Genomic DNA, 13,674 nt, shown 5'->3' on the forward strand with positions numbered 1-13,674 from the left:
TGTTTCGTTCTGCTGTGCATGGGGTCGCTATGAGTCAGAAACAACTCGACGGCACTTAACAACAACAATTGGTCATTGAAAGAAAGCTATTTATTATACATGCTGGCACATAGCATGTGAAGAAGGAATTACAGATAAGTGTTTATTAGGCTGGTTTGATATTTGTGGTAATATACCCATTTCTCATTTATCAATATGGTTAAGGTCCAAAGACCAGGTCATTATGCAAAAATCAGCATTATGCGAAGATGGAAGGTGACTGCATCATTACGTGACTGCCAAATTACATCATTACATAACTGTGAAATCACTGAGAATCAATGGCCCAGCCAAGTTGACAGCCAGTATGTTACTCTCTCTTCGCACCTCAGCATTCTTTACTACCAGATGTATGTTGTTAATGCACAAAATAGTTGGATAGTAGACTATATACTATTGTCATAAATGCAGAATGTCGGATAACAAGTTAGTTGATAAGGAGGAGTAAGTATTTATTTTTTTGATACCAGTGATAGAGATATTAGTTATATGAGCAATTACATTCTAGAAATTGTAAAAATTATATTAATTATAAACTATATAGTTTACATTTAAGTTATATATAAAATGTTTTTCCGAAAGTAGTAATTTACACTCTCTTTGTTTTTCCTCCACAAACATTAGAAATCAATAAGTGATGGAAGCAGTAAGAAATCAAGCTCTGGGAATTCTGGGAAAGGTGGAAACCAGCTGCGTTGTCCTAAATGTGGTGATTTGTGCACCCATGTAGAGACCTTCGTATGTAAGTATTGTTTCTTCTAGTGTTCTTCATTTTCCCCTACCTTTTCTATCAATTTATAGAAATATATAAATTATGTACCCCAGAGTTATTTTTTTTCCTGGGCTTACATGATTCTTTCTTGTGTTCCAGACCTACTGATGAGAGTCTCTTGAGCAGAGTAGAACTGTCCCATAGGGTTTCCAAGGTTATAAATGCTTGTGTAAACATCCTGCCACATCTTCCTCCTGCTGAGAGACTAGTGAATTTGAATCACCCACCTTTGGTTAGCAGCCTAGCACTTTAACCATGTTAGCAGCCTAGCACTTTAACCACTGTGCCACCAGGGCTTCTCTCGTGTTCCCCAGATACTAAAAATTCCCAGGATTCATATATTTTGTACTGTAGTGTAAGAGAATTTAAGAAAAATATTTGCTTCTTTCTTTGCTTACATGTATTTATTTTCAATATGGATTTTTTGAGTTTTCATGTGTTTGACCACTGGACTGTAGGAGAGCCAACGCTTGTTTACTCTGTATTTATTACTACATTCTTCAAATACCTGTTGAACATCTCATATGGCTGTGGAGGTCAGTCATTCAAATGTTAAGGTAATTGCCCTCTAGGACTATCTACTAGAAGGGATGAACCCTGAATACTAGGACATATCCGATAATTTTTAATGATTCAGACACTAAGAGGAAGAGGAAAGTTGTCCTGCTTTTGCAGTTATCGCCAGTAACTCTGAAATGCAAAGATGCTATTACAGATATTTTGTTTAATGAATCAAAAACTTGGCTGCCTACAGGATTAGAGTTAATAGTAGTGACTCAAGGGTAAATTAATTGCACCACTATGTCAGTCTTCCTATACATTCCATTTCTGGGAAGATTGATGGTCATGTTTGGTAGGACTTTCAGTTTATGTTAATTAGCTGGAGAGGATTATCTGTATTCTAACCCTCATGTTGAGGCTTAGTTAAAATTTCACACATATCGTTAATATTAACTGGCTATCATATAAAAAAAAATACTAGATGCAGCATGTTTTCACGGTTTTGAATACTGGAGGTTCTCTTCATGGTTTTGCCTAGTAAAAGATGAAAGAGAAAAATCAGTCTGAACAAATATTAATTTGGATCACGACATAAAATGAAGGTGGTAGAACTAGATGATGTGACTTTTTAAACATTTGCTATTAATAAGTTTGATGTAATATAACAATTCAACTCATAATGCTAGTATCACATTAAATTTAAAAACAAATTATTATCTGAAAGTTTATAACAAAACACACCAATACAACAATTTCTACATGTACAATTCAGTGTCCATTTCAAGTTAAGCTACCTTTCTCCTTGTCCTTTTAAAAATTATTTCACATTATTAATACATACTTAAAAAACCAACCAAACTCACTGCCATTGAGTTGATTATGACTCATAGTGACCCTCCTTGGGTTTCCGAAGCAGTACATTTTTAAGGAAGTAGGTTGCCCCATCTTCCTTCTGGGGAGTTGCTGATGGGTTTGAACTGCCAGCTTTCTGGGTAGCAGTCATATGCCACTAGAGCTCTGTAATACAAACTTACTGCTTCTTAAACTTCTCATTTAACCTTTAGAGTTCCTATTGTCAGTTTGATGCCACATAGATAATTCTTTAAGAGATCATAGTGCTCAAGGCAGGCAGTCTTTTCTAATTGAGCTAAACTATTGTTTGGTTTAAAGAAGACTACAGGGGATAATTTTGGCATCATTTCCTCAGGGCAGTAGTTTGTGGGGGCCATCCAACCTCAGTGGCACCACCAAGCCTAAATGCCCTGAAAAAAAAGCTTTCTTTTTTTTTTTTAAGAGAGATTTCAACCTTTGTTGTTGTTGTTGTTATATGCCGTCAAGTCGTACCCGACTCATAGCGACCCTTCCTTGGGTTTCTGAGGCAGTATCACTACGGAAGTAGATTGCCCCATCTTCCTTCTGAGGAGTGGCTGGTGGGTTTGAACCGCCAGCCTTCTGGTTAGCAGTCAAGTGCCTTAGCCACTATGCTACTAGAGCTCCCTTTCAACCTTTACAAACCTAAAAAATTACTTTCTTAGAATAGAAAAGGAAAGAAACTACTGCTTAATAATTGCCAGCACACAGACAACCCCATGTCAGTGTATCCCATTCCTAAATCTGTCTTTAAATTGAATTTGTAAATTGAAATGGTTAGGTATGGCTCATAATGTAATGTCAATTAGTCAAATGTTTATCTTAGCATACAGTGTAGTTTTCTAAGCATTAAAAAAACATGGAAGAAACACTTCCAGGCACTAAAACATCTTTAACATAATATAGTGATAATGTTTTGATATGTATTGCAAAGTAGCACCAGTTTTAATTATGAACTACTGTATGTACCTCATATTGTTAATATAATAGGCTTTACTGGTTTTGGTTCATTAAGTATGGATTGTATGTAAGTTACACATGCGTAATCCAGGGACTGCCTTCATATAGTTTTATTCTCACAGCCTTACTTTTAAAAATGAAGAAGCTGAGGCTTGGCAAATTTAAGTATGTCATCCAAGATGACATAGCAGTGAAGATTTGCTATTTAGAAATTCCATACATTTCTACTAACTGAAAATATTTTAGGGATAACTCACTCCTCTTGGCATTAGTTATATTTATTTTACTTTCATGCATTATTTTCAAAACTTACCAGGCTGTATTAATCACCTGGGGTGATGTTACACATGTAGGTTCCCTGCTTCTTCCCTGGAGATTAAGATTGTTTAGTTTTGGAGTAGGGTCCTAGAATCTATATGTTTAATAATTAAACCAAGTGTGGAAAACACTGCTTTAGTGTTACCTAATCAACTGAAGGCTGTGGTCTGTTTTCTTTGGGAATGCTAATTGGGAGTAGGAATAGAAAATGTGAATGGAAAGTGAAAAAGAGAGTACCCACTAACACCTATTTTAGTAATCAAACACTGCTAGGCTCAGAAAATATGCAGATAAATAGACATTGTCCCTGTCTTCTGGAGTTTTACTGTGTAAGAATAATAGTCCCCAACAGTTCAATGAGTCCACTTGGTTTTGCTTTTACCCCTAATATAAGTTTCTCCAGAATGCATCGTTTTTGAATGCTTGAGATCCTTCTGTGTCTACTCATTGAAAATTGGGTCATCCTCATTGTAAAGAGAGTTTTGTTTGAATCTGTTTATTTGGTTACTAGTTCAGAAATACCTTTTTATGTGATTTTTTTGGCCACCTGCAATTCTTTTTAATTGTCCACTTTATCATGTTTGAATAAGGAATATATGTATATATCTCCCTTTTTAAAAAAATGTAGAATGTTACAGATAAAGCTAGTTTCTGTGATCTATCTTCATAGAACATGAGACTTTTGAAAACATAAATGGTATCATATTGTTGCTAGGTTTTTGTTTGCTTGCTTGTTTTTTACAAATTGCTTTTTTAGAGCTATGCATGTTGATATATATATATAGTTCTTTATAAATTTTTTTAAAATTTTGAGATATTCACATATCTCATATTTTTGAGACATTCACATATCATGCAGTTCACCTTTGTAAAGTGTACAATTCAATGATTTTTACTATATCTACCAAGTTGGAGAACTATCACCACTAATTCCAGAATATTTTCATCACCCTAAAAAGAAAACATACCTTTAGCAGTGACTCTCTACCCTTTATCCCCTTAGTCTCTGGCAACCATTATTCTACTTTCTGTCTCTTGGTTGTCTGGACATTTTGTATAAATAAAATTATGGAATATGTGACATTTTGTGTCTGTCTTTTTTTTTTTTTAATATTTTTTTATTGTGATAAAATATATAACTAAAATTTGCCATTTTAATTATGTTTAATGCACAAGTCTGTGGTGTTAAGCATATTCACAGTATTGTGTAACATCATCACTGTCTATTTCCAGAACTTTTTCATCATCCCCAATAGAAACTCTGTACCTATTAATCAGTAACTTTCCTTTCTCCTTCCCCTGTAACCTCTATTCTACTTTCTAACTTTATGAATTTACCCTTCCTAGACAGGGCTTCAAATTGGTTAAGTCATGGCTGACAAAGTAAAACTGGAACAGACCCGAATTTTTTAATCCTGATGAACAGAAACGATAACCAGAATGGAAGAAATAATGAGTTGAAGCCCTGGAATGGCAGATTCCGAAGAGGCCTAGGGAGCCCTTTTAGGAGCCTGATGCAGGAGAATAGATTATTGCTGGAACTGCAGAGAGTGATACACATTCAAAGCTGCATGGTTAGCTGCCATCTTTGAGTGGGTGTCACTATTTCCCACTCTGTGGGTAGGAGATTTGGTTGCTATGCAGTGCATATGCTGCCCTCAGAGGGAGATGAAGTTTCTAGCAGAGCTGCAACTTGTAATTTTTCCCATTCTGATTGTGGCTCCAGTTCATCCGAATTTTAAGAATTTGAGTTTGTTCTAGTGTCACTTCTTTAGCCATAATTGAACCTAGTGTCACTTCCTTGGTCATGATTGAATCCAGCTGACCCAGTTTGAAGCCCTAGTTCTAGATACCTAATGTAAATGGCATTATGTAATATTTGCCCTTTTGTGTTTTTATTCTTTCTTTCGACAATGTTTTTGAGGTTCACCCATGTTGTAACATGTATCAGTACTTCATTCCTTTTTATGGCCGAATAATAGTCCATTGTTTAGTCATTTATCAGTAGGGTTTTTTCTACTTGTTAGTTATCATGAATAATGCTGCTATGAATATTTGTACAAGTTTTTGTGTGGATACGTGTTTTTAATTCTATTGAGTATATACTTAGGCATAGAATTGCTGGGTCATATAGTAAACTCTGCTTAACTTTTTGAGTAATGAAACTGTTTCCCGCACTAGCTGCACCATTTTATAATACCACAAACAATGTATGAGATTCCCAGTTTCTCACTATCCTCACCAACAGCTGTTATTATCTATCTTTCTTATAACCATCCTAGTGGTTGTATAGTGGTATCTCAACTATGGGTTTCATGTGCATTTCCCTGGTAACTAATGATGTTTAGCATCTTTTCATGTGTTCATTGGCCATTTGTGTAGTTCCCTTTATTTATTTTTTTAAAAAAATTCTTTTTTTATGTTTTATTTGTACATTTCCTTTGCAGAAATGTCTGTTCAAACCCTTGGCCCGTTTTTTAAATTGGATTATTTGTCTTTGTGTGTGTGTTTGTTTAAGGTGAAAGTTTACACAACAAATTAGTTCCCATATCTACACATGTTATTCAGTGGTATTGGTTACATTTATCACAAGATGTCTGCATTCTCATTCATTACATTCTGGTTATACCATTTCTAGTACTGTAGTTTCCCTGTCCCTTTACCTTCTCATCCTTGCTATAGAGTAATTTTTACTATTGGTTTCAAATAGATAGTTTTTAAAGGAGTTCATTACTGTTGGATAATATTCTTTATTTTATGAGCCAGTCTATTATTTAGCTACAAGGTGACCGCAAGAGGTAATTTCAGTTTAAGATTTAGAGATTATCTCAGGGTGATAGTTTCAGGGAGGTCTTTAATCTCAACCAGTAAGTCTGGACTTTTTAAGAATTTGAGTTCTGTTCCACATTTTTCTCCCATTCTATCAGGATCCATGTATTTTGGCTGTGTTCAGAATAGCCAGTAATGGTAGCTGGGTACCATGTAATTTCTTTAGGTCTCAGGGTAGATGAGGCCATGGTTCATATAGGCTGTTAGTCTTGCAAATTACTTTCTCTGAGGCTTTGGTTTCCTTCTTTCTGTTTTGTTTAGGATGAGTAGAGACCAGTAGATGTATCTTAGATGGCCACTCACAAGCTTTTAAGACCCCAGACACTAGTCACCACATTGGGATGCAGAGCATATACTTTATGAACTATATTAAGCTCAGTTTGAATTGTCCCACCAGGCTTTGGCCTAAGTCTTCAAACCTGGAAAACCAATCTTGTGAGGTGTTTGGTTATATCTAAGAAATATCTTAAACTACATCCTCTGTATGGTTTGCTTATTTGTCTTTCTACTGTTGACTTATAAGAGTCCTTTATATACTCTGAGGAGCTCTAGTGGCATAGTGGATAAGGCATTTGGCTACTAACCAGAGATTGGCAGTTCAGACCTACCAGCTGCTCTACGGAGGAAGATAAGGCAGTCTACTTCTGTAAAGATTTATAGCCTTGAAAACTCAGTGGAGTCTCTGTGAGTTGGAATTGACTCATTGGCAGTGGATTTGGTTTTTTGGTTTGGTTATGTAGTCTGGATTTTTTTTTACTCACTGATTTCCGACCCATTGCAACCCCGTGTGTTACAGAGTAGAACTGTTGCACGGGGTTTAAAGTACTTGAAGCTATAATGAAGGAATTGGTGAAGAACAAAGCTCTGGGAATTAACAGAATACCCATTGAGATATTTCAACAAATGGATGCCCCATTGGAGGCACTCACTCGGTTATGCTAAGAGATTTGGAAGACAGCTACCTGCCAACTGACTGGAAGAGATCCATATTTGTACCCATTCCAAAGAAAGGTGATCCAACAGAATGTGGAAATTATTGAACAATATTAATATTGCACACAAGTAAGATCTTCCTGAAGATAATTCAAAAACGGTTGCAGCAGTATATTGACAGAGAACTTCCAGAGGTGCAAGCTGGATTCAGAAGAGGACGTGGAATAAGGGATATCATAGCTGCTGTCAGATAGATCTTGGCTCAAGGCAAAGAATACCAGAAAGATGTTTACTTGTGCTTTATTGCCTATGGAAAGGCATTTGATTGTGTGGATCATGACAAATTATCGATAACATTGAGAAGAATGGGAATTCCTGAACACTTGATTGTACTCATGAGGAACCTGTACATTGACCAGGAGGCTCTGTTCAGACGGAACAAGGGGACACTACACGGTTTAAAATCAAGAAGGGAGTGCGTCAGGGTCGTATCCTTTCCCCATACTTATTCAGTCTATATGCTGAGCAAATCCAAGAAGCTGGACTATATGAAGAAAAACGTGGCATCAGGATTGGAGGAGAATCATTAACAACCTGAGATACTCAGATGATACAACTTTGTTTGCTGAAAGTGAGGATGACTCGAGGCACTTACTGATGAAGACTGAAGAATACAGTCTGCAGTATGGATTATGTCTCAATATAAAGAAGACAAAAATCCTCACAACTGGACCAATAAGCAGCATCACAATAAATGGAGAGAAGATTGAGATTGTCAGAGAATTCACATTGCTTGCTTCTACAGTCGATGGCAATGGAAGCAGCAGTTAGGACATTAGACAATGTGTAGCACTGGGCAGGTTGGCTCCGAATGAACTCTTTCAAGTGCTGAGGAGCAAGGATATCTCCTTGAGGACTAAGGTACGCCTAACACAAGCCATATTTTCAATCGTCTCTTATGCATGTGAGAGCTGGGCAATGAATAAGGAAGACCGAAGAAGAGTTGATGCTTTTGAGTTGCGGTGCTGGTGAAGAATGCTGAAAGTCCCATGGACTGATAAAAGAACTAACAGATCTGTCCCGGAGGAAGTGCAGCTGAAATGCTCCTTAGAAATGAGAATGGCCAGACTTCGTCTCACTTACTTTGGTCATGTTGTCAGAAGGGACCGTTCCCTGGAGAAGGATGTCATGCTTGCTGAGGTGGAGGGTTGACGAAGGAGGGGAAGGCCTTCAATGAGATGGATTGACACGGTGGCTGCGATGATGGGTTCAAGTATAGCAGAGATCATGGAGCTGACGCGGGATCGGGCAGTGTTTCATTCTGCTGTGCATGGGGTTGCACGGCAACTCCACGGCACCTAACAACAACAGCAACAATCTTTATGGAAAATGATCATCAGGTATTTCTTCCACAAAGCTACTGAGTGAGTTCACCTTTAGCTTAGTGGTTGAGCTAAAGATCGTTTGCACTACTCAGGGATCTTTCGTTGTGGATTTTAGACCCTGTTCAGGTATATGATTTACAAATACTTTCTCCATTCTGTGGGTATTTCTTTCATTTTAAATGCTATGTAGCAGGAGTCAGTGAAAGGCCAGATAGTATATATTTTAGGCTTTGTGAACCATATATGATTGCTGTTGTAACTCTTCTATTCTGTTATAGACCAAGAGAAGCCATAGAAATGTAAATGAGTGTAGCCTTGTTCCAATAAAAGTTTGTATCCTCCTTCCTCCAGTTGTCTCATAGATACTTTATAGGACAGAGTAGATAGGCCTCATAGGGTTTCCAAGGCTATAGCTTCATGGAAGCAGACTGCCACGTCTTTCTGCCACAGAGGAGCTGGTGGGTTCGGACTTCTAGCCTTTTTTGGTTAGCAGCTGAGTGTTTAACCACTGTGCCATCAGGGCTCCTAAACTTTGTATACGGACACTGAAATTTGAATTTCATATAATTTTTAAGTATCACGAATTTTTTTTTCAAATATTTAAAATGTAAAAACCATTTTTAGCTGACGGGCGCTACAAAAAAAGGCAGACAGGCTAGGCCGTCATAACAACCTCTGATCTGCTTAAGGTATTCCATTTTGCAAGTATAAACACTTTAGTGTTTTCTTTTAATGATATTAAAATAGGGTATTCTTGCTTGCCTGTGTGGAAATAAAATAACATTTTTATAAGTACCATTATGAATATATAGAAAGTCATCAGGAATTGAGGGACTAAGAGTAATATCTAAGACATGTTTAATTATAAGGACTAACATATATATACTGTGTTTTTTCTTTTGCCCATTTAAAAAATAACATGAATAGTCTCCCTACTTTTAAGGTAGAGAGCCTTTAGTTGTATTTATTTTTATGTACTAATACTTTTTGAAGGGTTACTGTACTTCCGTAACCCTTGGGAGATTGAAATTGGTTTGGAGATTTTATATTGGACCCTTAAACATGTTCACAATCTTGAGGAACTTTGATTTAAGCAAATCTCCTGAAGAAGTTTTTACTAAGGTAGGCTTTTTCTGTCTTTGCCATAATGTACAAGAATGTTTCCTGGGGCTTGCTGGCTTAGGCACGCATCACGCACCATGCCTTCTTTCCCCCTCTCCCCTTCCCCCCTCCCTCTCCCCCTCTCTTTTCTCTCTCTCTCTCTCTCTCTCCCTCTTTACCCCTCTCTTGCCTCCCTTGGGTTTCCAAGGCAATATTGCTACCGAAGTAGATTGCCCACTTCTGAGGAGTGGCTGGTGGATTTGAACCACCAGCCTTCTGGTTAGCAGTCAAGTGCCTTAGGCACTACACCACCAGAGCTCCTGGGGCAGTAAGGTACAAACAGGAATATAAAATACTTACAGAAATCTTTAAAAGGAAAGGTTTATTTGTCCTCTGATGATTTAAGAATATTAAATTTTGACCATTGTTTTTAGGAGTGAAAAATATGTATTGCAAATACTTGTGTTATTTTTCAATCATATTTTGAAAAATAAAACAGAATCCATGAACTTAAATATATGTTGAACGTGTTTCAATGTAAAATTATACTACAGATATTTGAGTAGAATTTAAGCACACTTCAACAGTGAGAAAAGAGGGATGTGATTTGTTGGTGTTCATGCTCTTTCCCTCTGACCTAATTTCCTTAAGAGACATAATTTGTTTTTACGTTCTCAGACAGGATTTTCTTGTCACACAACCTGAACTAGATCCAAAGCTTCTCTGCCCTTGTTTATCAACAGTAACAACTGTAAACTGGTGCCTCATTATAAAATAAAGGCATTGACTGTTTTTCTGGTTCATGGGAAATGGTGTTTACTTGTGTTTATTGCCTATGGAAAGGCATATGTTATTCAAGGGTACTTGGAATAGTTTGATTTTTTTTCTTTAGGTAAGCTTTGATATGTAGTCAATAAATAGAATACATGGATGTTTGAAATTTGCTGCTAGTGCAAAAAATCTTTTTAATTGCTACAGTTTTCCAAAATATATTTTTGATTTGCCTTATGTTTAAGAATGAAAAGTAAGAATTAAATTAATAATGAGATTTATTTTTTAAATGTGGAAGTGTCTATTTTTTTCACTTAGATTATTTTGTGAAGATTTAGGTTTGCTTGCCAGGACAGTTTTTCTCTAAAGCATAGATAGATCTCTGTGGATATATATAATATTCCTAGAGGAGAAAAATTCCCATTTAGTTTCCCTGATCTTTTTGTCTGTATTTCTACCTCTCTGGTTGATTTACACAAAGATAACACAAAAATGTATTACCTAGACATACCAAATGGGGCTAATTCTTACGTATTTTTTGCTGTGTCTGTTACTAGTCCATAGGGGATTCTCTGCCATGCTGCTTTTTGAGGTAGGCTAGGCTTAGAGAAGGTTGAGTGTACGACCATATGTCTATATCCTAAAGCCACGTTTTAAAAAAAGAGAAAAGAAAAATGAAATCGCCTTTGGTTTAACAGCGGATGCTTTATTGTTGATGAATTAGAATTGAAAAACTATTTATTTTCACTTTCAATTGCCCTTGTGTTTTGCATTTGAAAGCTGTATGATAATCTAAATCAAGTCAGTCTGACTGAGAAGGTTGTTACTTTGTTAGTTTCTTTGTATTTTTTAGGTCAGACAAATTGGAATTAGTGGACTAGTTAAAATGGTGAAAGTAAGTAAGATATGAAATAATTTATACCTTTACCAAGTTAAGGTTTTAAAAATGTTTATGGTTTGAGAAAACCTGAAGCTTATATATTTTTACATTTTTAGGAATTAAAACAGATTTACCTCTTGCAATTTTTCTGTGTATTTGAAAATTTTTATAACAGACTATTGAAAATAGATTAATCTACTTTTTTCACAATTTGTTCATTCAAGTGTTTCAATAAAATAAATTAGTATTCTGATAGTGGTAGTAGTAGAGCTCTGGTGACATAGTGCCTAAGGCATTTGACTACTAACCAGAAGGCTGGAAGGTTGGGCAATCTACTTCTGTAGTGATACTGCTTCAGAAACCCAAGGAGGGGTCACTATGAGTTGGATCCGACTTGATGGCAGTGAGTTTGGTTTTTTGGTTTTTGGTTTAGTGAATGGAGAGGAGTGTTGGTAGTTCAGTGCTTGGAGGGTGCTAACCATAGGGTTGATGGCAAACCACTAGCCTTCAGTGGGAGAAAGATGTGGCAATGCTGCTTCTGTAAAGATTTACAGCCTTGGAAACCCTTCAGGGCAGTTTTCTGTCCTACAGGGTCACTATGAGTCAGAATCTACTTGATGTCAATGGTTTTGCCTTTTGGTTACTTAACAGGAAGTAGAAAGAATCTAATTTTTTCTCTTGATGAAGTGTATCATAAAATGAAAGAACCAATTATATTGGAAATGGATATAAAAAAGTTTATTGAACTTATCTTATTTTTTTTGTGGCTAGTGGGATGCACTGCAACCATACTTTTGTCAAATGCATAGCTTTCTTTTACAGTGAGTCTTATAATTGAAAAAGTTTGAATTCTTATTCATTTACTGATGTTTATTTTCTTTTGCAGCATCCACCCGTTTTGTGAAATGTGAAAAATGTCATCATTTTTTTGTTGTGCTATCTGAAGCAGATTCAAAGAAAAGTATAATTAAAGAACCCGAATCAGCAGCAGAAGCTGTAAAACTGGCATTCCAACAGAAGCCACCTCCCCCTCCCAAGAAGGTACAGATGTAATTCAATCTTATGAGTGTTTTACCATGAAAACATTTCCTTCTCCCTTCACTTTTACTGAAACCTAATACTAGTATGTAAACAAGTATTTAAGTTCTTAATATGGATTATATTTGGCTAAGTGGTTATTGATATTTGATCATTAGAATTTAGGTATAGAGTACATGGCTTTTTTCCTATGTCACTATTACTACATTCATGAATAATGATATATAGTCAGATGACTATTAAAATAGTGTTAATGTCAAGTTAATGTAAAAGAATATAATAAAAGTGTCAATTTACTTATGTTCATTTGGGCCCTTAAATAAAACCAGCCTGCAATTTTTGCCCTTAAATTAGCCTTTAGTCTAATAATATAACAAGTAAATTTTCATAGCCGGGTGCCAGGGCTCGCTCCCCAGTGTGTAGCACTATCGCTTTTTTTTAAATTGTGATTTGGGTGAAAGTTTACAGAACAAATTCATTTCCCATACAGGAGTTCATACACATTTTGTTTCATGATATTGGCTGCAATTCCCTACAGCATTAACAGCTCTCTTCCTACTTCCTCCCCTTAATTACATCTTCCCTGTGTCGTCCCCCCCCCATCTCTCTGTGCAAATACTGCCCTTCTGTTCTCTCATGATTGATTACTCCAAGGAGTGTATCTACCTGATATAAATGTTCACCCCCTATGCCTGCCTATTGTTTGGGTGGAAGCCACAGTTCCAGACGTGAAGGGTAGCTAAGGGCCATAGTCTCAGGGGGTCTCACCAGGCTCTATCAAACCAATAAACCTGGTCTTTTTTTTATTATTATTATTTTGAGTTTTGTTCCACGTTGTTCTCCCACTCTATCCTGGATCTTCTGTACTGATCCCTTTCCGAGTATTTGACAGTGGTAGCCAGGCACCATCTAGTTCTTCTAGTCTCATGGTCATATAGTCTAAGGATTGCATGGTTCGCTAGTCCACTGGACTAATTGTTTCCATGAATCTTTAGTTTTCTTCATTCTTCTTTGCTCTGGATGAGGAGAGACCTATCATTGCATCTAGATGGCCGCTTGCAAGCTTTTAAGACCCCAGTTGCTACTCACCAAAGTAGGATGTAGAACAGTGTTTTTGTGTAGTATGTTATGCCAGTTGAGCTCAATGTCCCCTGCAACCATGGTCCCAAGACCACAGGTCTACATCAGGGTAGCTGGTTGTGGTCAAGACACCACCACAGCCTTGCCCCTTGTCAGCTCTACTATACACCCAGACATCCTTACAGCACATACAAATA

General features: G+C 36.7%; 1 protein-coding gene across 1 annotated transcript in view; it reads left to right on the plus strand.

Moving 5' to 3' along the window:
- Nucleotides 1-13,674, plus strand: part of CLPX (caseinolytic mitochondrial matrix peptidase chaperone subunit X) — a 52,922-nt gene that overhangs the window by 17,591 nt on the left and 21,657 nt on the right. Inside the window, exons 3-4 of the mRNA XM_042783114.1 lie at nt 664-781; nt 12,246-12,400. Of these exons, the coding sequence (XP_042639048.1) occupies nt 664-781; nt 12,246-12,400 (273 nt within the window). The remainder of the gene's footprint in view (nt 1-663; nt 782-12,245; nt 12,401-13,674) is intronic.

The sequence above is a fragment of the Orycteropus afer genome, unplaced genomic scaffold (genome assembly GCF_000298275.1).
Source record: "Orycteropus afer afer isolate SDZICR_OR568_19922 unplaced genomic scaffold, OryAfe1.0 scaffold00015, whole genome shotgun sequence".
Classification (NCBI taxonomy): domain Eukaryota; kingdom Metazoa; phylum Chordata; class Mammalia; order Tubulidentata; family Orycteropodidae; genus Orycteropus; species Orycteropus afer.